This window comes from Lithobates pipiens, unplaced genomic scaffold (assembly GCF_037356315.1).
Source record: "Lithobates pipiens isolate NorthernLeopardFrog02 unplaced genomic scaffold, aLitPip1_a1.2 Scaffold_10, whole genome shotgun sequence".
Lineage (NCBI taxonomy): Eukaryota > Metazoa > Chordata > Amphibia > Anura > Ranidae > Lithobates > Lithobates pipiens.
The window spans coordinates 209,972,783-209,997,047 of record NW_027507686.1 but is presented as its reverse complement, the minus strand read 5'-3'; the positions used below and the strand labels follow the sequence as shown (position 1 = coordinate 209,997,047).

Genomic DNA, 24,265 nt, shown 5'->3' with positions numbered 1-24,265 from the left:
TCAGTTAGAGCAGGCACATCCATACATGTAAACAAACAGGATGCATGGAGGCAGAGCAGTTCCAAACTGTCCTCTTCTACAAAATAGACATGCCATGTTATTTAGTGTTTTGTTGAAAATAATGTTAATTTGTAAAAGTGCACATATCCTTTAAAGCTCTGATTAGTAGGGCTTTTTGCACTCCATGTTCTTTGTTACCCCTGGAACATTGAAGCCCTCTATTGACATTTAATAATCTGTAGACAGAAGCAGGCTTGTTTGACAGTGGGAAAAGTCATGATGACACGCATAGTACAATAACCTTTAACGGGCACATGTAAAAAAAAAAAAAAAAAAAAAAAGCAGGTTTTGTTTTTGTGTCCGAGGACATGATGTGTTCTTCCTGTCTTTCATGTTTTCCATAAATCTTTTACCTCTCAGGGAGAAAATGGCACAAGCATATGACTTTGCGCTAGATAAAATTGGCATGGAAATAATGTCATATCAGGTAAGATCACTTTTCATATAATAAAATGTCTGTCATTTACTATATTCACCTTAAGTGTGGGCACATTAACAATGCTTTTTCTTCATTTTCAGATCTGGGTTGATTACATCAATTTCTTGAAAGGAGTGTAAGTTTTTATGCTAACACGCTTAGCTTTTTGAAGTTTCTACACAGCATTAATTGCTAAAGCTCATGCAGTAATTGTTATTGTTGGTAGCATTATTGGCTCTGGCAATAAGATACTGTAAAAAGGTTTAACCTAACAATGTCCATACTTGTTTAAAGTGAAACTCTGAAGACTGGAGATCTGGATATGGGTGGAATTATTAAAGGATAACTTTTTTAACATATTACACCCACATTCAGGATGTAACATGTAACAGATGCACCAGCCTCCGTACCCCCCCCCCCCCCGATCCCATTTTGACAGCAAGTGGGGATCTTCTCCCCCCTACTTGTCACACTGACAATGCATGGCTGCATCATTCATTCACAGCATTCTGTATACATGTGAAAACTACAGCTACCAACAGCCTTTGCGGCTGTCAGCCTGTAGTTTGCAATTAACTACCAGGGCACTGTTGAGCGCTCTAGGTAGTTCATTGAGTCTTCCTGTCAGAGTGTAACTGCCTGCCCGTACAAGGTATTAGCAAACAGCTTACACAGACTTGTCCACTAGAGCCTTGCATCGCACCCGCAATCAGTAGACTGCCAGTGCAATGCTTTGCAGGCTCCTAGTAAAAAAAAAAAAATGTGCATTTTTTTTACTTACAAAAAAAAGTGCATTTTTTTTAACAAAGGTGAACTTTTAAACAAAGTCCAAGAAAGATGTAACACCGCTCAGACTGTGGATAAGCAAATCCTTGCAGGTGCTAACGCCCTGCGAACCACCGCCAGTGGTCAATGAAGAAAAAAGGGGTTTGGCCTCGCACCACAGAGGGATAACTTTGATAGAAGATATTATTTATTGTCACCATGCCATAGGAAATTACAGGAGCATTTGTTGACGCATTTCACATGGGTAACTCGTGCTTGTTCACAACGCAAGCACGAGTTACCTGTAATTTTGTCCTGCAATTTTCTTATGGCATGGTGACAAATATGTTCTATCAAAGTTATCCTTCTGTGATGTGCGGCCAAACCTCTTTTTTCTTCATTGAACTTTTAAACAGGAGCACATATGCCAGCATTCTCTTAGCAGGAAAGAAAGCACACTTTATGGCCAAAGGTATGAGGACACCCTCCAAATGAGTTTGTGTGTTTCCAGTGAAGGGTCCTGTTAAATGCTACAGCATATAGTATAAGATTTTTTAGGCAAGGGTGAGGTAGCCAGGTAACATCACAACCTGACCTTACAAATGCTATTTGGGTTTAATGGGCACAACTTCCCGCAGACACATTCCCACATTTTGTGAAATGCCTTCCCAGCAAAATGAAGGCTGTTATAACCGGGATGTGGGGACAACTACAGTACATATTAATTCCCATGGTTTTGTATTGGTGAAAAAAAAAGCTATTATAGTAGTGATAGGTGTCCACAAACTTTTGCCCATATCATGTAATAATCTATTTCTGTCATAGTATAAAATTAATTATACGGTTTCATGTGAGTGTTGGAGGTTAGGTGAAAGAAAATCTGTGTCCTGAAATTACTGACACTACTTCCCTTGCAAAAAAGAAACCTCCCATAAAAAAAAAGTTTATGAACCATTGAATATGTGATTATTTCGAGTTTTCCTGATATTTGCTTGGCTTTCTAAAGCTTTGATGGAACCCTGCTTGTTCTTTGTCCGCCTCCCACATGCATAGCACCATTATGTGCTTTGTTGGTTCAGTCTTTATATAAATTTTTCAATATATGAGGTGTTTGGTTTCTTGTCAATCAGGGAAGCTGTGGGATCTTATGCAGAAAACCAAAGAATCACAGCTGTACGCAGGGTCTACCAGCGAGGTTGTGTCAATCCAATGATTAACATCGAACAACTCTGGAGAGATTATAACAAGTATGAGGAGGTAAGCTGTGCAGCCACATCTCAGGATAGTATTTGTCAGTTTAATATGTGTACCTGATGTAATTCTAACACTCTGCATGCTGTCTTCAGGGTATTAATGTTCATCTTGCAAAGAAAATGATAGAAGATCGGAGTAGAGATTATATGAATGCCAGGAGAGTGGCTAAGGTGAGTCCAGTCCTATCAGTCCTGGCTGACATATGTATTGCATCAAAACCACTTCCTCAGTTTGACTGGCATAGTAACATTCCATGGGGGAAACGGGGCAGGGATACAGAGGTTTCTTTGACAAAGGGAGTTTTGCTCTGTCTGATGTTATGTGTGAGTTATCTGCCTCCTTCTAAAACCTTCTAGATGTGCATTTTGCATTGCAAGTGAGTCTTGTAATGAGTTGGGTTTGTGTTATTTATAGCAATTCTGTCATTATTTTAAAAACCAAAATCCAAGGTTTGCCTGCAAAAGAAGAGATTACTAATTACCCTTCTCACTACCAATCTGTGTTGTCTGAATTTTTTTTAGCATCTGACAGTTCCAGGAGTGTAGAATGCCTGATTCCCCATCTGTGCTGCAGTTGCTTCCTCAGGCCCCTAGGTCTTTATGGCACCCAGTGGCGATGATGGGGCTGGAGAAAGGGAGCACAGAGGGTACCAGGCATCCGACACACCCAAAACTGTATTAGGTGTTTAAGATATTTCAGCCAGTGTAGCGCATCAAGGCAGTGCTAACTGGAGGCACAGGCAATTGGGTGTTAAAGTGATTGTAAAGTCTTTAAGTCTCTTTTTATATATATATATATATATATATATATATATATATATAACGTGTTATACTTACCTGCTATGTGCAGTTGGTATTGCACAGAGCAGCCAGGATCATCCTCTTCTCGGGTCCCTCTTTGCTGCTCCTAGCCCCTCCTTTTTTTTGAGTGCCCCTCAGCCAGCAGCTTGCTATGGGTGCACCCAAGCTGAGTCAGTGGCACCGCTGCTCAGCCAATCAGGATGCCTGAGGGGATTGTAAACATTGCTGGAGAGAGAAGGCGCTCAGGTAGGTAATGGGGGGTGGGGGGGGGGGGGGTGCTGGGGAGGCTCCTACACACAGAAGGTTTTTTTTTTATCTCAATGCATAGAATGCATAAAAAAAAAAATTCTGCCTTTACAACTCCTTTTAAGTGGTAAGTCTTTTCTTTTCAGGCACCTTTTTTTTTTTTTTTTTTTTTTTCTTTTATAGGGGCAGAGAGTACCAGTCAGTTTATGCTTCGCTTATGAAAGATCAGATGATGTCTGATCATTATATGCAGTTTAAAATTATTTTTATGGATAGTGTTTAACATTCAGGATATAGGAGACTGATTGGTATAATTTTTCCTTTCTTCTAATAAAAAGGAATACGAGACAGTAATGAAAGGCTTGGATCGCAATGCTCCCTCCGTGCCCCCACAGAACACCCCTCAGGAAGCGCAACAGGTAGAGATGTGGAAAAAATACATACAGTGGGAAAAAAGTAACCCTCTTCGGACAGAAGACCAGACCCTCATAACAAAAAGAGGTACTATAAAAGAAATGGCATTTAAAGTGGATTTAAGGATCACTCTGTATCCATTCAGAAATTATCACAAACTTCTTTTATTATATACAGTAAACTGCTCAACAAACTTCTCATAGGCCCTCGATATAAAAAGAAAACCTTTATATGATTGTACTAATGTTCATAACAGAGAATGCATGCTGACCAGTCAAACTGCATAGAAGGCCATGTAAGTTGCAATGAAGTCGAAGAAAAGTAGAGCAGAAACCTTTTCCAAAGTCACTGCAACTTGAGTTACAATGATTTGACCATTTCCATTGCCTAAAATAGGGTGCGATTTGTCATGCTATTTGGTCTGTCAAATCGCATTTGTGTGAACGAGGGCTTAACATTGGTGTTTTGTCTAAACTGCTGCTTTGTGCTTCTCGTGTTGTATTCTTTACTTATGTTTTTGTTCCTTTTTGGCAGAATTTTAAGCTATACCACCCGCTATAAAAAAAACATTAGCTAGAACCAGATTTGAACTGTATGGATGTATTTTTAACACACCTTTAAAGCGAATATTATTATTTAGTGCATTTTATTACCTAGCAATCTTTTTGAACCATTATAACATTTTGGCTGAAGTTCAATGTGTTTTTTTTCAGTCATGTTTGCCTATGAGCAGTGCCTGCTGGTGTTGGGGCATCATCCAGATATTTGGTATGAAGCTGCACAATATCTGGAACAGTCCAGTAAGCTGCTGGCCGAGAAAGGGGTATGTCTTTTTATATATTGCATTTAGCTTAGCCTGTAAGATAATCTTGAAGTGTTTTGATTTATTAAATTGATTTTTACTTTCATACCAGGATATGAACAACGCCAAGCTGTTCAGCGATGAAGCTGCCAGTATTTATGAACGTGCAATTAGCACCTTGCTTAAGAAGAATATGCTGCTGTATTTTGCCTATGCTGACTATGAAGAGGTGTGTTTGTTTGTTTATTTATCTTTTAATTAAAGCAGAATTCCTACTTGTATCTTTAGAAACTAATAGTCCCACCAATAATAATCCCACCAGGAAACCGTCACTGCACACTGCCGATCATAGGCAGCGGGTGTATGTGCAGCTGTGGGCCAGGAAATGCCTCACTGCCTATGATTGGCAGTGTGCAGTGAGGGCTTCCTGGTGGGATTGCTCAGCTGGGTTGGGACTACGATCCAAACACGCCTGAGCTCATCCCTAGTAACTAAGTCTTATAGCATATTTTTCATTGAGGGAAGCTTGCAGCTGCCTTTATACCAGTATTCAGACAAAGCACTGGAGGGATGGGATGGAGGAAATCTACAGATAATAGTAAAAAAAAAAAAAAAAAAATTCATTTTTTTCACTCTGTGTCATCATGTATCAATACGCAGCTGTGCATTACTTGAAATCGCATAGCATTTGTTAGAATTGAGATTGGGGTATATATCTTCTAATCCTGGCCTTGCATTATTGTCTGTCTTGTTGAATAGTCCAAATGTTTTATGTAATTCATCCTTGTATACTTTGCAGAGCCGTATGAAATATGATAAGACTCACAGTATATATAAAAGACTTCTTGAAATAGAGGACATTGATCCCACCTTGGTAAGTTTTTTTTCATCCTGTTTTTCCATGTTTAATTATACTAAAGTAAAACTCTTAATTTTTGTATGCAAACAAAAAAAGGAAAACATACCATATCTTTATATTAGAAAAACATCAACCATTTCTATGAAAGCACTTATGATTTGAGGGTGTTCCTCTGCACATTAGTACCAAAATATGACCTCTGTGTTTTTGCTCCTGTATGCAGCCACGTCTCATTTCACACTGAGAAACAGAAATAAGTCTCAAGTCACTGAAGTTGAGCTTTTTATCTAAGCCCTTGTACACACGGTCGGACATTCCAACAACAAAATCCGTAGGATTTAGTCCGACGGATTTTGTCCGAAACCGGTGTTGCATACACACGGTTGGACAAAGTTGTTGGAAAATCCGATCGTTCTGAACGTGATGACGTTATTTTGTTAGGACAGGACTACGTTCAGGCTAGTAGCCAATAGCTTTGGTCTAGGAATTTGATCTGAGCATGCCTGGCATTTTGTCCGATTGGAATTCTCTACACACAATCGGACAAAGTCCGATCGGATCATGTTGTCGGAAAGTTTTATAGCCCTGCTCTAAAACTTTGTCCGTCGGATATTCCGATGGAAACAGTCCGATGGAGCCCACACACAGTAGGATTATCCAACAACACGGTCCGATCGGACATTTTCCGTCGGAATGTCCGACCGCGTGTACAAAGGCTTACAGGTGTCAAACTGGCATCCCTCCAGATGTTGTGGAACTACAAGTCCCATGAGTCCTTGCAAGGCTGATGGTTACAAGCATGACAGGGGAGGAATGATGGGACTTGTAGTTCCGCAACAGCTGGAGGGCCACCAGTTTTACACCCCTCTAAGCTATGATGTCATTGGGTCTGATGTGATAGGAGAGAGATGTTTTCTTTTATGCAATGATCTTATTTTTATACTCCTTTGTAATGAGTCACCCCTTCTGTCTTCTCAAAAAACAATCTACATTTGCAGTTCTTGGTCAGAGTAGATGGCAGTACTCTTTTTGCATTGTCATTTGTGACAGGAATAGGTTATAGGAAAGTTGCCAAAAAGGAGAGGTATTTTAAATAGCATTTAATCTATGTAATGTCAGTATATGTTCAGCATTCTGATTGTCAGAGATGTTTCCTCAGGTTTATATTCAATACATGAAGTTCGCAAGGCGGGCCGAGGGCATCAAAGCTGGGCGATTGATCTTCAAAAAAGCAAGAGAAGATATTCGGACCCGCCATCATGTATACGTCACAGCAGCCTTAATGGAGTATTACTGTAGTAAGGTGAGAAGATTTAGAGTGCTGTCTTACCATTTCCATGGGAAATAAATAAAACGTAACAGGTAAATTTGCAAATATAACACACACCAGGATAAGGATACATATGAAGAAAAAGTGATCGTTATTTTCAACTGAGTCAGGTGTATTATTTTTGTTTTAAAGTTTTGTAAACTGGCGTTTTTTGGGTTTAGAGGAAATATATGTAATGTAGAGGGCTGAAGGAATCCAAGCACCAGGTCCAATTTTGTGAGCCCCCTGAAGTGGATTTTTTAAAAGGTTGTCTTTTTCTTACTATAATCTTCTCATGCTCTGTCTACTTCATATATGTTCATAATGGATCCAGGACCTCACCTAGCGTTTCTTATACTAGAATAATAATGGGGGGAAAGGGAAGAAAACGAATTGCATGGTTTGGTATCATATAGATTAATCTGCGATACCAAAATAAATGTGCATAACACATTATGACTATGGAGCTTAGACTAAGTTTAGAAGAGAAAAACAGATTGTACTTTCCCTTGCTGTGAAAAGCTAACGGGATAGCTGGTTGTAGGTCAGTATTGCAATTGATTTTTTTTTTCTGACACTTAGCCTCCCATTGATACATTACCTATATTAAAGCGGGTAGTAAACCGCTGGGTGTTTTTTTTTTTTTTTTTTTTTTTTTTTTTTTTCTCCTAACCTGAAAGGTAATGTCATATTGCTAGTATGCATTGCATACTAGCCCATTATGTTAAAGGTACCTGAAAACGATGTCACCGCTGCAGGTGCTTCCATTTTCACCCGGTCTTCCTTATGGGTTCGTGGACTTTGGCTCTGTGACTGGCCAGAGCCACGATGACACAGATCCCGCACATTTGCGTGGGAGCCGCCGTTTACGACACAGACTCTGAAGGAAAGGCCCGGGTGGACATTTAGGAGATATTTACAGTACATATAGGTAAGCCTTATTATAGGCTTACTTATCGGTAAAAGGTAAAAATCTGAGATGGGAGTTTACTCCCACTTTAAGCAAAAGCTTTTCTTCATGCAACATGCTGCATTTGTGCAAGGAAGCTGACACTTGCAATTATTACCAAGTTACAACTGGCTTACACCTTTAGTCCGTGTTCAGAAAATGTCTTTCTTTTATAGGACACATCTGTGGCCTTCAAGATCTTTGAGTTAGGATTGAAGAAATATGGAGACATACCAGAATATGTTCTAGCGTACATTGATTACTTATCTCACCTCAATGGTAAGTGTTCTAGGTATTGTTATATCATAGCTCCCAACTGTCCCTCATTTAGTGGGACCTTCCTTATTTGCCATAAAATTCTTCTGTCCTTCCTCCAGCCTCTTCAGGCTTTTTTCCTTTTGGTCTAATGTATAGACCTGTTTATACAGTATGTACTATTTACTTATCAGAAGTGGTCTACTACGCTAAAACCTTTTATTCAGCTTTTAAATATTGCATTTGTTATTTTGTGTTTAATTAGATATTGAGGAATTCCAGGTGTGGATATTTTATAAATCTAGCTTGGACCAATGTATGCACATACTTGGTTGACACCCCTGGAAGCTGGACTGTCGGACATGCCTGTTATCACTCCCAGAAATAAACATTCAGGGATTCGGTGTGACCAGGCAACAGTCATTGCACCTAACATGAGTAGCATTGTACAGCAGGGACAGGCAGTTCTCTAACTGTCCCTTGTTTATGGTGAGAATACACTTGTCTGTAGCCACCCGTAGTCTGTCACCATTAGAGTACAACAAAGAAACCATCAACGCACAGCTTTGGCTGAATGTATGATGTATTTTTGTTTTCTCAGAGGACAACAACACAAGGGTATTATTTGAACGTGTTTTAACATCCGGGAGTCTGCCACCTGAGAAATCTGGGTATGTAAAATTATATTTTTCTATAGAAATCTTAACGTTTTTGTTACTCCAACATTTCATATTCCTGATGTGTGTCTGTTGTACCATGTACTTGTGTTAAAAATTGTCCTGTTCTCCCTTTATATGAAATATATGGTGTTCCTGCCAGTCCCCTTGCTTTCCTATTTTAAATGACCACACTTGACATGAGCGTCCATCCATCTTAGCGTGGTCAGTTTTGTGGCTGTGCTAGAAGAACAGCCTGCCTGTCCTCCAATGGTCTTGTGCTGAAATGCACCCCCTGCACAGCTATTCACTTGGAAGATCAGTATGCTGCTGTTTCTCTCTCCCCACCTTTCTAAACCTCTTATGCAGCTGAGAGCAGAGGACGTGATCACTTTTTTTTCTATATATATATATATATATATATTTTTATTTTTTTTTTTTCACACACAATGTGGGTTGTTTTTCAAGGTAAGGGTTCACGTATACTTTGGCAATCATAATTTTTTTTAAGCAATAATGTAATGTAAAAATAGTGATGCTGCATTAGTGATCAGCCATGTTTCAAACATTTGTTGTAATGGCAGAAAAAGCAAAGTTTTTATTTGTTGCTACGACAAAGTTACTGTATTTGATCTGCAATTTTTTTGTTTTTTAATAATTCTCAACTATTTGAACATGTGATTACTTGTGTTTTTAGAAGTATTTTTTAAGCATTTGCAGGACACTGGCTGAATGCAAATTGATGTGTGCCGTAAAATGTATGTTTTGACAAACCCATAAAATATAAAATACTTCTTTGAGTGGCTGATCTGCCACTATTTAGTCCTCCAATGTCTGACAATGTACACCATCATTTAGCTTACCCATTCATTTACTTCTTTTTCACCACTTTTTCAATTAGATGAGGAATGTCAATCTGGTGTTATTTGGGTCACATGTGGCCTAATTTTATATGTGGTATATATGGACTGCGCCAACCTTACAAGGAGATTAGTTATATTCTTCACCACTGCTATAAAATACCGTGCTTTAACACCTCTTCTAAATCCAACCAACCAGTTCGCACTGATTGTAATAAATCTTTTAGAACATGCTTGTTGTGTCAAATATTATATAATCAATATTTACGTGGATTCAAATCAAAGTGCAAATATATGTTATAAACAAACTGTGCTTAATACCACCAATAAATTTACAAATACTTGGTATAAACATTAATAATAAATCCCTCTTCGTGAAAAACACAATTCATAAACTGAAGGCTAAATTAATTTTTAAAGTGCGTGACCTAATAATAATAACAATTCATCATGACAAAAAGAGAAAAAAAAAAAGAGGGAGATTCCCATAAGTATATAGTCCCAAATGTATAGCCTCAGTGAGTGATCACCAGCTCCTGTTTATTTCTCTAATGATCATGCAACAAAACTTCACCCTTGTGTGCCACCACCTTGTAGATTGGCCACTCACCAGATATAGGTGAATGCTCGCCTTTGGTTCATTAAAAAGATAACCACTCCTTACAACAGATCGTCTGTATACTCTTCAAGCAATATGCTACTGGATATAGTACATGGCTAGTCCTCATAGAAAATAAATAGCCATCATGGTGTAGTAATTCCCAGTTGTTTTATTTAAAAAGCTAAAAAATTGGTTGCACACATGTTAAGGTACACAAGCTTAGCCAGCCGTGTAAATGGGATTTCGGTTAGCCGACATGTGTTCCCCTATGATTTCCCGTCCTGCGTGCACTCCAAGCCTCACTTTCGTGCAGAAGGCATTTACGTCACAAAGTCCCAGCAGCCTCTATGCGTTTCGCAAGGTTAGATTGCGTCATCAGGAAGCTTCTGGGTGAATCCCGACAAAATTATTGGGAACCTTTCAGAGCTTGGAGCAGCACTGTGAGGTCAGCTGAAAGCAGACTTTAACCCATTGTGAGCTGATTTTGGGTCACAGGAAAGCAAAAGATGTGACCCAGAAGAGAAGTATGACCAAAAAAGCTTAAGCCATATATATATATATATATTCACTGTGTTGTATTGGCTCTGGCAAGAATCAGTTTACTTTTTGCTTTCCTTAGTGAGATCTGGGCTCGATTCTTGGCATTTGAGAGTAATATTGGAGATCTAGCGAGTATTCTGAAAGTAGAGAAGAGGAGATATACTGCATTCAAAGAGGAGTACGAGGGGAAGGAGACCGCTCTACTGGTAGACAGGTACAAGTTCATGGATCTGTACCCGTGTTCTGCAAGCGAACTCAAGGCCTTAGGATATAAGGTATGTCTAAATGAATGCTATATACATGATTATTTATTCCATCCCTAAATCTTTTGTACCTTTTTATGCCTGTACCTTTTCTTATTTCTGTACCTGTGGTGTAAAAAGGTAACTCTGCGCTGCCTAAACAAATAATAGCAGCTAACACAACAGATAATTCTGTTATATTCAGAAAATGCACACGTGTAGTGCTAAAGTGTTTGGGTTATTGGCATAGCCAAACTAATGCCATTAAAGTGTAAATAGCATAATTAACATGCATTAAATCTGTAAACCGTAGCTACTAATGAATAGTGACACGTATGTTCTTTTGGGTTCAAACTATTTGGTAAGCCTACATCTACTTCGGTGGTGGTGCTGCTACACTGGTGCCTTCAAGTTTCATCTTCGGTGTTTGATGCCAATGCGGTGGTTTTGGGATCTTCAAGTTTCTTAAATATACACTGTGGACTATAAAAAAAATTCACAGACATGTATATTCAAGCCTTGCACTTAATTTGTTTTATTATTTAGTTATTCACATGACACTATTCACATGTGAAATTTGGTGTGATATATAATTTTTGTCCCTATTCATTAGTAACTACGGTTTACAGATTTAATGCATGTTAATTATGTTATTTACGTTTTAATGGCATTAGTTTGGCTATGCCAATAACTCAAGCATTTTAGCTCTACACTCATACACTTTCTTATTTCTGTACTTGACTTATTTCTTGCTTTTTCTGACTTTCCTTATTTGTTATCACCTCCTCTGTCTCCAAGTTACAAGCTTTTCTTCTCTCTTTTTCTGGTGCTCGAGCTTCATTATTCTCTTTCCTTCCAATCTCTCCTTAAAGTGATTTTTTTTTTCGGTACCCCTTCCGCCATCTTTCATTGCCCCATACTCCTCTATCCTTGAGCTATTTTTTTATTTTTTATTTTTTTTGTAATGACTATATATACCAATTTTTCTAGGATGTCTCCCGTGCCAAATTAGCATCTATGATCCCAGAAACAGTAGTGACTCCTTCCATAGCCCCATCTTTAAAGGATGAGATTGACAGAAAACCTGAATACCCAAAACCAGACACCAGCCAGATGATTCCTTTTCAACCAAGACACCTAGCTCGTAAGTCATCACCAACATTTTAATAGTTGTGTGTAATTACACAAAATCTTTAGACGCTCCAGTGGTCTCTTTTAAAGTGGTTCTAAAGGCTCAGGTTTTTTTTACCTTCATGCATTCTACGCATGAAGGTTAAAAAAAAACCTTATGTGTGCAGCAGCCCCCCCTTATACTTACCTGAGCCTGATCTTCGTCCAGCGATGTGCACAATATCCTCTGCTCTCTGGGAACTCCTCATTGGCTGAGACAGCAGCAGGAGCCATTGGCAGCGATTGAGCCATTGAGGTGAGAGAGGGGATGGGGCCGAGCCAGGGATCTGTGTGTGAATGGACACACAGAGCAGTGGCTCGGGAGATAACCTGCTTGGGTGCCCTCATTGCAATTAGCTTGCAACGAAGAGGAGGATTGGGTTGCTCTGTGCAAAACCACTGCACAGAGCAGGTAAGTATAACATTTTTGTTTTTTTAATTGCCTTTAATATTACTTTAAGAAATGAGGATTATAGTATATAGTATCTTTTATTATATTACTAAGTGCTCCTCAAAAATGTATCCCACAATAATAAATAACATACATAATCGTAGTGAGGCTATTCACAGGCCTCACAACTGGAAAACATAACAGTTCTATGATACAAGAGTACAATGCAAAGTCACATAGATTAGTGCAGAGTAAAAAAATGGCACTGTAAAAAAAAAAAAAAACACACCCTTACATCTGAAATCCTAGGACACAAACTTTTGATTCCATAACTTACAAAAATCTAATTTTTCAGAATAAAAATATTGAAATGGAAAGATTACTGCAGTCTATCACCCAGATGTTCAAGGGATGTAAACAAATCATTGATATATGTGCCACTCAGAGGAGAAGTAAATCCATAACTATATCAAATATGTAATACTCTCTCAAACAATGGGTTGTCAACACTTTGCACATTTATCAGATATGAGAAAAAAAAAAAGATTTTGAATGAGGAACCCCAATGCCGGGAGTTATATCACAATTTTTAAACTCTTTGTTGACAGCTCACAGGTTTAAGTGAAGGTCACTTGGAAAGTGTGTTTCCCTTATACCTTTTTTTGGTAGTTAAAGTAGATTATTAAAGTGATTGTAAAGTCTTGTTTTTTGTTTGTTTTTTTAAAACAAAAATGTCATAATTACCTGTACTGTGCAGTTGGTTTTGCACAGAGCAGCCTAGATCCTCCTCTTCTCAGGTCCTTCTTCGGTGCTCCTGGCCCCTTCCTCCTGTTCGCCCGAGCCGAGTCACACCTCTGTGTGTCCATTCAGACATGGAGCCACGACCTGGCCCCGCTCCCTCTTTCCCGATTGGCTCAATGACTTTGACCGCAGTGGTTACAGGAAAGTAAATTGCACCATCTATGGCCAGCTTAACTGTCCCAAAGGTGGTCAGCTGCACAACACACTATGGTTTAGACAATTGCTAGGATGTTATGGTGATCTTGATGTACAAATATGTATGTGTAGAAGCATCTGATAATGAAGGTGTTATAATGCCCAGTCTCATGATCGCTCTCTATTATGTGTTCTGTAGCTCCTGGACTTCACCCAGTGCCTGGAGGAGTGTTTCCAGTGCCTCCTGCTGCTGTGCTATTAATGAAGCTGCTTCCTCCACCCCTGTGTTACCAGGTACATGAGTGGTATATTCCTCTCATTTCTATGTCTTCTCCTTTTGTTTTCCTTTCTAAATAATACTGCAGTGTTCTCTGCTGTGATCTTCCTATCTAATAGATTCTAACAGGAAAAAGGGAAAGGTTCTCAGAGGTATTTTTGCCACATCCCCTGAGACTACTGTCATCCTGTTAACACCTGGATTTTAGGCAGTTAGAGGGTGATCTGTATATATATTTCCAGCAGCATATACACTTTTCCACAACTATCCTTAAATGTAAGTGACAGTCTTACAGGTATCTTACAGTCTTACTCTATTCTAATGCTAGATTGGTAGAAAACACCTGTTACCCCTTGTCAAACACTAGCCTCACTGTATACAGCACTATGGGAAAGTAGTTATACTTGTATGTTTCACCTTCATTCAGTTTACTTTGCAAACACAATGCCGTCTAATAATAATCTGCCAAAGATGATGAAAACGTGACAATTTTGGCAGTTGGGGATTATTGACGCAGACCTGTATTGCTTGATATCGATACTACTACTATTTTTTCAGAGCATACTGACATCTCCCTGTATTACATGCTAAACAGTTTAATGCTCAACTAAATTTTTCGGTATCTTTCTAACCAGTAATGGCAACCCAGTACAGGGCACTGTTAGAACAGCGCATTCATTGCATTTTTTTTATTTTGCCCTGTACACACGGTCAGAAATTCCAACGGAAAAGGTCCAATAGTAATATATTGTCGGAAAATCCGATCATGTGTGGGCTCTATCGGACTTTTTCTGACGGAAATTCAGACGGAAAAAATTTGAGCGCAAGATCTCAAATTTTCCAACAAAAAAATCTGATCAGACTTTTGTAGAGAATTCCGATCGGACAAAGTGCCACGCATGCTCAGATCAAATTATGAGACCAAAGCTATTGGCTACTAGCTTGAACATAGTCCCATCGTAATGAACGAACGGAATCAAGTTCTGAACGATCAGATTTTCTGACAACTTAGTCTGACCGTGTGTATGCAACACCAGTTTAGGACAAAATCCATCTGAAAAAATCTGACGGATTTTGTTGTCGGAATGTCCGACCGTGTGTACAAGGCATAACCCTGTCCATTTAGTTTGGATCAAAAGCATTTTGTAAAACTGCTGAGAAATTTAAACTCTGAAATCCCTCATACAGACCTAATGTAGATGCAGTGGGGTTATGCCCTTGTGGGCCTGAACCACATTCTATTTACTGTTTCTTTACTTTGTTATAAATTCTTTATAAACCATAGAAATGCAGAAAGGAGCACCAGACCAAAACCGGGTAAAAGAGTCTAAGATAATTTTAATTGTTGGTTAAAAAAAAAAGTCACACATTTTAGAGGCAACACCACTTCCCCTTCATCGGGGTTACAAAAATTAGCAAAAAACATAATCATCATCATCACAGTCATAGTGATAAAAAATTGTGTCTATAAGTGCATATAAGTATATACCTCAAGAACATCACATAATAACAGCAAACGTTAATTATCTCTGATGAATGTTAAAAGATACAAGTGATTTACATAACACATCCAATAATGAAAGTGGATGTATGAAAATCAGGTTGCTGAAATGCATTTTCCTAGCACATCTTTGGGTGTGTTCTTTAGAAACAAGGCACTGGTTTCAAGATAGATATCGACTGTATAACCAACAGACTATAACAAAATTTCACCTGATGTGGAAAAAATTTAATAAATAAATGCACATGATTTTGCAGGTAAAAAATTTGCATTTATTCTTTTTTTTCAACTACAGCCTGCAAAGCATTGCACCCACGATACATTGATACAATGCTAGGCTCTTGAAGACTCTCAGTACAGCTGTCTGCCTGTACCTCCCCATATGGGCAGACAGTTACCGAATTGCAGGAAGAATCTTTGAGCTACGAAAGCGCTCATTAGCAGCACCCTAAGGGTCCTTTCACACGGGGCGGATCAGTTCTGATCCGCCCCGTGGATGTCCGTTTGCTCAGCGGGGATCACTCCGCCGATCCCCGCTGAGCAGGGAGATGACAGGTCTGTCTCCGCACACTGTGCAGGGACGGACCTGTCACAGCGCCGCTCTCCCCTATGGGAGATCGGATGACGACGGACCGCAGTGCCCGTCGTCATCCGATCCGATCCGCAGGCGGATGGAAAAATAGCTTTTTCCTCCGTCACACTTTTTCGGATCGGAGCGGGTCGGATGTCAGCGGACATGTCACCGCTGACATCCGACGCTCCATAGAGGTCTATGGAGCACCCGTTCAGGTCCGCCTGAAAAACTGACAGGCGGGCCTGAACGGGACGTTAGTGTGAAAGGGGCCTAACAGTTAATTTAGAGCTTTAAGCCATCTGCTGCTGCAGGAAGACAGGACTTGTAGTTTATTCATTCACAAAGCTGTGTGAATAAATGTAACAGCTGGGTGGACAGAGCGTGGGCTGGAGCGCAGTTACATGTTACACCCATATGTAGGGTGTAACATGTAACGTTACAAAAAGTGAACTTATCCTTTAAACTTTGATATAGATCCTTTGATAGTCACTCGGCTATAACATGATTACATTGAGTTTCATGTTGTATAGAGACATTTTTAATGCATATCAAGACCTATTCACTTTCAGAGCATGAGCTTTATTTTTTTTTTAAATGTGTAAAGAAAGGTTTGTTAGAAAGCTAAAGAGTAGGAGGGGGTATGGGAAGGGCTAGGTGCAGAGTGGGGCAGGCGGTTAGGGAGAGGTGAGGTGAAACCAAAGTATTGGAGAGCAAGGAGGGGAAAGTGCATAAAAGTTTGTAGAAGGGGTAGTCTACATCCCTCAATCCCAAGCTGCCCAATAAATCTTGCAAACCATCAGAGGGTTTCATATTGGTCTTGTAAGATCTATCTCAAGTAGATATTGTTATCTGAGTAAATGAAATCCTACATTCACTGAATGTCATTCACCTTGGCCAGGCACCTAACAATGTTGGGAGTGCATTTGTTGTTTCCTTAAGTCTGAAGGAATATCTTTTTAACTGTACCTTGTTACAATTTATACCTATACTGTATCTTAACTGTCATCTAACATGTAAACCATGGACACAGCCCACTCTACTCTATGGGCCCTCCGATCCACCCAGACGGAAAGGGGACAGATCCCCTTCTGTTTTTGTTTTTTTTTCAGATCGGATTGGAGATAGGCAGGTGTGACACATGTCCCTTTACATCTGCTGCTCCTTAGAGGTGAATGGAGGGTCTGATTGGGTTGGACAGATTGTGTGAAAGGGGCCTAAGGCTGCTTTCACACTGATGCGCTGCTGTTTACCCACATCGCGGGTGCAGTGCAGTACAGTACACCTGTGGATTTCCTGTGAGTTAGCAGCACTGTGCCGTAGAATTATATTATATCTTGCATATGTAGTGCACTTTCTGAAAGCGCGCCCCAAATCTGAAGGTAATAACATAAGTCTAGGGCTCAGTGCAGGTATTCTGCAGGTGCGCTGCACCTGTGGATCAGTTTGTAGGCAGCCCAGTAACCCCTGCAGAACATATTTGCCCATATATACGCTGTGAGTTTAGTAATAAATGTACCTTTTAATAACTGTCTTCTATTCTGGTATCGCCGGCTGTTGCTGTCCCAGGCAGAGTGCATTTGGTATCACTCTGTCTGTGGCAGGTGGCGACGCTATACAGGAAGCATCTGTTTATGAGGCTCTGCTCCACGGCCGCTTGCTTCCTCTACCGCCGGCTACATTCACAACACCAATGCTTTGAGATGGCAGATCAGCAACCCATGATCTTGGCTTGCCAACCAGTCATCCTACAGCAGGAGGTTGCGGGCCACATCAGTGGGTCTGTGGGCCACTGGTTGGGCACCCCTGATGGTAAACCCGAACAATGAATTTCTCTTATTTGTTCTCCTCATTCCCTGGATGTTAGGCTGATACTAACAGTTCCGTTTTCTGAGTCACTAACCTATAACATGTAGAGTGACCCCTTTTACAGCATTACAGGTCTTTGGTCTGTGCCTCAAAATTATTAAAGCCAGACAGAACTATAAACTTAGCATTTTGTAAAGGGAAAGCAGCAGCTCCAGTCAGTCATTTACTTATGACAAGCGTACTTTAAAGCCCAAGGCTAGGATATATATATATATATATATATATATATATATATATATATATATATATATATATATATATATATTTTTTTTTTTTTTTTTTTTAAGTCCTAACAGTACCTCTTCTATACCACAACATGACATCAGTCTTCTTTCATGGCCCCACCCCCAGAGCACCATCACCACATCATTCTTCACACTGTACTGGTGCAGAGAGCAGTGCTGATTCCGGTGCTTTGGGGAGACCGCAGAGCAGAGAGTATAACTTTAAAAAGTTGCCTGTGAGGACAGAAATATGATGGCTACTACCATTGATGAGTTGTTTTATGAGGAGGGTTTGGGAGCTGTTATCCTGATCCAGGCTCCACTACTCCAATTCAGTGGACTTTATCCAGGACACTGGCTGACTAACAAAGCCTGGATTGGGATACCAGGTCTGTAGTTGCTTTTATAAAGAGAAGTTATCAGTGACAGCTCCTTTATTTCTATCCTAACTTAGGCAATTCTACTATTCATTATTCTAAGAAAGAAAATGTAGGCACAAAAAATAACTACTTTTATTTTTATCACAATAGGGTCCTTTTGTACAGGTGGATGAAGTTATGGAGATCTTTCGCCGGTCTAAGCTTCCAGAGAGTAAGTATTGGCTTGGCCTGCTGAAACTAATTAAAAAATGTATTTAATTACACCGGTTTACGCAGGACCCGAGCTGCACTGACAGCAGCACATCTGATACCCACATCCGATCTGTCTGATCAGGGCACCCCTAGCTGGATTGTTAAAGTAAAATCAGTTTGGAGTGTAAAAAAAAATAAGATCTGAAGCAAATACTGCATATTTAACATATATGTCTCTCCTGTTCTTTTAAACCTGAATTCCCAGGAAAGCAAATACAGTGCAGCTGAAATTTTTTTTTTTTTTACTCTGAACTTTTAAAATGGATCGCTCTGAGAGAAATATCAAAAGTAACTTTAAAGAGGGCTTTAGGGAGCACAAATGTGATATCTATCAGTCTAATGTAATGCTGCAATCTGCATGACTGATTCATGACGCATGTCCCCATTCTCTAACAATTAGTATAGCATGTCTGCAGATCTGATATTGCAGTATCTGACAGCTTTCAGAAGCATAACATTATGTGCAGCCATTTGGTGATGTCAGGGGCCATACTTCAAATCTGGATTTGGGAAACCACGAGGAATAAACATTGGGTTGGTTGGTATATGATTGTATCCCTATTATACATATATTTAGAGGGGATGTTTCTGTTCCCTGTTTAATTGAGTTTATTATAGTAGAGGTTTAGGCTGGGCTTCTCCTATGGGCAATTCATTTTGCACTCCTGTGACCTGTTTTCAGTAGAGAGCGGTCTGAAGTCCACTCTCCGCTGATGTCACTGCAATCAGTCGAGGTAGTGCGTTTATTTTTCATAGAGTAAATGGTAGATGTTGAAGGCTTTCTCAGCCTCTTTTTTTTTTTTTGTTTTAAGATAAATTTTGTTTTAGTATTCTTGATTTTTTTTAATTTTTTTAGACAATACAATATAGAAAAGAAGCCAAAGAAAATATGTAAAACAGACCAGTGCTTAAAATAGAAGTATGGGATTCTCTTTTTTTTTTTTTTTTTAGCTATTCATACTTGCCTATCTGGATGTTGCATCGGTCTGATGGTCTGATGCTACAGCTGTCCCCCGCTGGCTCCAACATGAAGAACCGAGCGAGCAAACCCTGCCGATCACTCGGTTCTCACAGCTCCGTGTCAGTCACCAGCTCTCTACTATAAACCTTGCTCCTGGCATCTGAAACCGGGGGGATGGCGCAAAGGAGTTGATCATGAACTTACAACAAGAGCAGTTGGCAAGGCACCATACGTTACTGGATTTACATATTGCCGTGATAAAGGAGATGATTGGCATTCTAGATCCACTTACCAATAGAGGGTGTCAATATACATCCATCACATCTTGCGTGATGATGTCCTGGGAGACCCCATTGGGCCCGTGCAATGGTTGGAGCAACCATTACCATAAAACTTAGGGAATGGTGAGAGAGGAAAATAAACGGGGGAGGGAAGGGGGATGGGTTGTAGGGGTGCCACCCACCAGACTGCATACAGATAGAGCTGAAAAAAAGAGGCCCCCTCCCCCCCCCCCCCGTTTGCAATGTAATCTATTATTTTTTGCCTTTCTGTTTATTTCTTCCTTCTCCTGACAAGTAATTTGAATGAGAACCAGTGCTCAGCTGTCATAAATAATTCCTTATCATTCTTGTAGGGAAGTATTGAGGCTGACTTCTCCCTGGCTGTCATTCTAATCAATATCAGTACTTTGAGTCCCTGGCCACAAACAATCATGTAGATGACTTCTAAAATTAGTCTAATTTTCTGCATTGTTGTTCTGGGACAGTGTCTTTAAAAGTGCCAAAGCTAGAGACAGCCAGGTGTCTAGCATTTTCTGAAGGAAGCCTGAAATGCAGCCCCTTTATTTCCTTTTAATGGGTTATGCAGTGATCTGTAATCCTGATATGATTCAAGGAACTCTGTCTTTCTAGCTGTTGAAGAAGCCATTCGAGTTATTACTGGGGGCCAGGCGGAACTGCTGCAGGAGACCAACGGACCAGTTGAAGTGAACACCCTGATCAGTAAATCACTCAAAAGACCCAACGAAGATTCTGATGATGATGAAGAAAAGGGTGCTGTAGTGCCTCCAGTTCATGACATCTACAGAGCTCGGCAGCAGAAGAGGATTCGGTGAAGCCGTGCAAAGTTCAGATGCCTGAAAGAGACAGACTTGTAAACCAATGGTTTTCTCTGCCTCAAACCTTCTGCTTTAAACATTTCGTTAACAGCACCCTGGAAATGAGTGGACATCGGTGCCTGTGAAGAGTAAAAAGTAATTCCTGCAGGAAGGACAAAGTCTTCAGTTGTAAATCCTTCATGCTTGTTTTGATGTACAGAGAAGACTCAATGAGCCACAGCATTTTATTTTCAAAAACTGGATGGCTTAAACAGCAAATGTTTTTTCTTTTTTTTTTTTTTTTAAACTCAAAACATCAGCGCGATTCCCCAAACGGCCTCAACGTGTTTTATTTGTGGCAGAGTAACAACAGTTTTTTTTCTTTTTTTAAATTTGCAGCTCGGACTGTATTACATTCCCGCGCACTAGAGGGCGCCACAGCCTTTTGCCTTGGTTGGGTTTTAATCGAATGAAACAGCTGCTATTTTAAAACAACACTGTAAGATAGAAAGGAGATATCACTATGATAAAACACTTTGTTCTGTACCACTTGGACTCCTCCAAATTTGTGAAACCCATTGTTCATTTCCACATCTTCTTTGTATTGTTCTAGTGTTGACTGTACTGCACTGCTGAGGACCCGGGGGAATTTTTGAAAAGATAAAATGGTTTAAAGTGTGAGTCCAGTTTTTTTTTAACTGTTATTTGACTGCCTGTCAGTCAGCTGTAGGTTTTTTTTTTTTTTTCCATACAATAAATAAAAGAAAATTGAATAAAACTGAATGTGAGTTGATTTTGTGGAACTGTTGAGGGTGTGAAGGGTGTTGTTTTGTGCACAGCGCTTTATATGTAGCCCAGTTACAGCGCACAGTACTGGATGCACCAAAATATCTTCCGGATACTCAAATACTGTGTCCATCTTTCTTTCCTTAGAGGGAACCTTTCAGAATAGAAATGTGGAAGCTGTCATTGTTGATTTGAGGTTTAAAGGTCATTTGTCATTTACTTAATTCTAACTTCCCTGCTCTTCTTTTCCCAAGTATAACATGAAATGCCTTCCTCTCTGTTCCAGTCATATTCCCTGTGCAGCCCAGTGCAACACTGCCTTTGCTGGGAAAACGTCCCCATTAAATGCAATGGCCCCATCCATTGGCGGAATGGTGTGGGCAAAAAGGATGGGGGGGATTGCTCCAATATCACATGGAGTGGTCACAGACGGTATCCAACCCTATATATATATATATATATATATACTATATTATCAAAAGTATTGGGGTGCCTGCCTTTATACGCATATGAACTTTAATGGCATCTTAGTCCCTAGGGTTTGATATTGAGTTGGTCCACCCTTTGCAGATATAACAGCTTCAGCTTTTCTGGGAAGGCTGTCCACAAGGTTTAGGAATGTGTCTATGGGAATGTTTGACCATTCTTCCAGAGCATTTCTGAGGTCAAGCCCCGATGTTGAACGAGAAGGCCTGATTCGCAGTCTCCGCTCTAATTCATCCCAAAGTTGTTCTGTTGGGTTGAGGTCAGGACTCTATGCAGGCCAGTCAATTTCCTCCACCCCAAATTTGTATTTATGGACCTTGCTTTGTGCACTGATCCAAATCATTTGGTGGAGGGGGGATTATGGCATGGGGTTGTTTTTCCGGGGTGTGGCTTTTCCCCTTAGTTTCAGTGAAAGGAAGTCTTGGGGCACTTTCACACAGGGGTGGGCGTCAGCAGTAAAGGCGCTCTAGTCATTCAATCCCCTGGACAGTATTAAGAGGAGTGTAAGCAGGCTTTAGCAGATCAACCTCAGCAATATCATGACACCCACCAATTAAGTCGCAGTAGGTGTTGGGCCACATCCATTCTTACAGGTGAGATGTACTTCTAGTGGCTTCTAGTGGAGGACAGCTCACCCAATGGAATGAAGCCATGGTGCACATGTGCAGTAAGAGGACCAGGTGAGAACATTTCTATCAAAAGCTGTGCAGTTATTGGTTGGTTCTCTCTACCACTGTAACACTTGTAGTCATACTACTGCGTTCCATATATGGATTGCCCATTTCCAAACTTTTGTTTGGTTTTTAAAGAGTAAATCCACTATTGTTGAGAAAAAAAAAAATTCCCCTCTGGGTGATCTATGTATATTGCAGGGATTTTAACAAGCCTTGTTTAGGTTCTTACCTTTTGTTACTTTGAGGAAATAGCTGTTTGCGTTGATGTGCAAAAAGAATGTGAATGGGAGTGACTTTCTAATTATCAATCAGCTGCTGCACTTGCAAAGTTCTAGACAAGTTGCAGGGTCTGCATTCCTTTTAGATGGGATTTCCCTTGGCAGTTTCTCACCAAAAATGCATTTTTTTTGTTGCAGGGGATGGGCAAAATCTGTCTTCTGTCTTAGTGCAGACTTTGGTAAAAATCAGTATGCCAATCATGCAAGCAGGAAATAATATTTCTGGGAGGTGTTCTGTACACCAATTGTGTATAGAACACCTCCAGGTAGCCATATTGCATTGAATTTTACAGAAAATGACAGAGCTGCAAACTGAAAAGGAAAGGTAATTTTTAATAACATTCAATTATAATATGACTTGTGTTACAATTGTATATGCTATATTATTTATTTTTTCATTTGGTAATTTTTTCACACGAAAGTGGAGTTACCCTTTAAGTTTTATGGGTCATTGGTTCAGTAAGTAGTAAAGTAGGAGTGGGAGCCCCAGAGGCATTGATGCACATTAACCACTTGCCCTCTTGAAGATTTACCCCCATTCGTAACCAGGCCATTTTTTTGCTGTGCGGCACTGCGTTATTTTAACTGACAATTGCGCGGTCATGTGACGCTGTACCCAAATAAAATGTATATCCTTTTTACCCCACAAATAGAGCTTTCCTTTAGTGGTATTTGATCACCTCTGCAGTTTTTATTTTTTGTGCTATAAACAAAAAGACTGACAATTTTGAAAAAAACTAAAAGATCCAATAAAAAAAATTAGAAAAAAAAATCGAATTTCTTCATAAATGTAGGCCAGTATGGATTCTGCTACATATTTTTGTTTAAAAAAAAGTATGTTGATTGGTTTGCGCTAAAGATTGGTTTGTCTACAAACTATGGGGTATTTTTTATTTTTATTTTATTTTGATAGTAATCGTGGCAATCGGCGACTTATAGTGGGACTGCGATATTGCGGCGGGCAGTCAGGACACTAACTGACACTTTTTGGGGGCCAGTGGCACTAATGCAAAAAAAATGCACTGTCACTGTGACTCTGTTCGCAGTAAATCAGACCATGTCAGATCATTTAACCAGCAACTTATTTTACTGAATAAAATGGCTTAACATACAGTTTCTCTTTATCTCCAGATTCCAGTTCTGTCCACCGTAATGTCGCAGTCCCAATAAAAATCGCAGATCACCGCTATTACTAGTAAAAAAAAAAAGAAATGAAATAGTCTATCCCCTATTTTGTAGATGCTATAACTTTTGCGCAAATCATTCAATATGCGCTTATTGCGATTTTTTTTTTTTTTTATACCAAAAATATGTAGGAGAATACATATCGGCCTAAACTGAGGAAGAAATTCGTTTTTTTTTTTGGGGGGGGGGGGATATTTA

The 24,265-nt window shown here is 39.7% G+C and overlaps 1 protein-coding gene across 1 annotated transcript in view; it reads left to right on the top strand.

Annotated features, from left to right (window-relative positions):
* The window catches only part of CSTF3 (cleavage stimulation factor subunit 3), a 92,133-nt gene extending 70,794 nt beyond the window's left edge, over positions 1-21,339 (top strand). The window contains exons 6-21 of the mRNA XM_077460904.1: positions 421-487; positions 580-614; positions 2,374-2,500; positions 2,590-2,667; positions 3,882-4,044; positions 4,671-4,780; positions 4,872-4,988; positions 5,559-5,633; positions 6,778-6,921; positions 8,053-8,155; positions 8,733-8,802; positions 10,868-11,063; positions 12,021-12,174; positions 13,727-13,821; positions 18,500-18,560; positions 20,474-21,339. Coding sequence (XP_077317030.1) covers positions 421-487; positions 580-614; positions 2,374-2,500; positions 2,590-2,667; positions 3,882-4,044; positions 4,671-4,780; positions 4,872-4,988; positions 5,559-5,633; positions 6,778-6,921; positions 8,053-8,155; positions 8,733-8,802; positions 10,868-11,063; positions 12,021-12,174; positions 13,727-13,821; positions 18,500-18,560; positions 20,474-20,676 — 1,798 coding nt within the window. The 3' untranslated portion in view covers positions 20,677-21,339. The remainder of the gene's footprint in view (positions 1-420; positions 488-579; positions 615-2,373; positions 2,501-2,589; positions 2,668-3,881; positions 4,045-4,670; positions 4,781-4,871; positions 4,989-5,558; positions 5,634-6,777; positions 6,922-8,052; positions 8,156-8,732; positions 8,803-10,867; positions 11,064-12,020; positions 12,175-13,726; positions 13,822-18,499; positions 18,561-20,473) is intronic.
* The last annotated feature ends 2,926 nt before the right edge of the window (positions 21,340-24,265 follow it).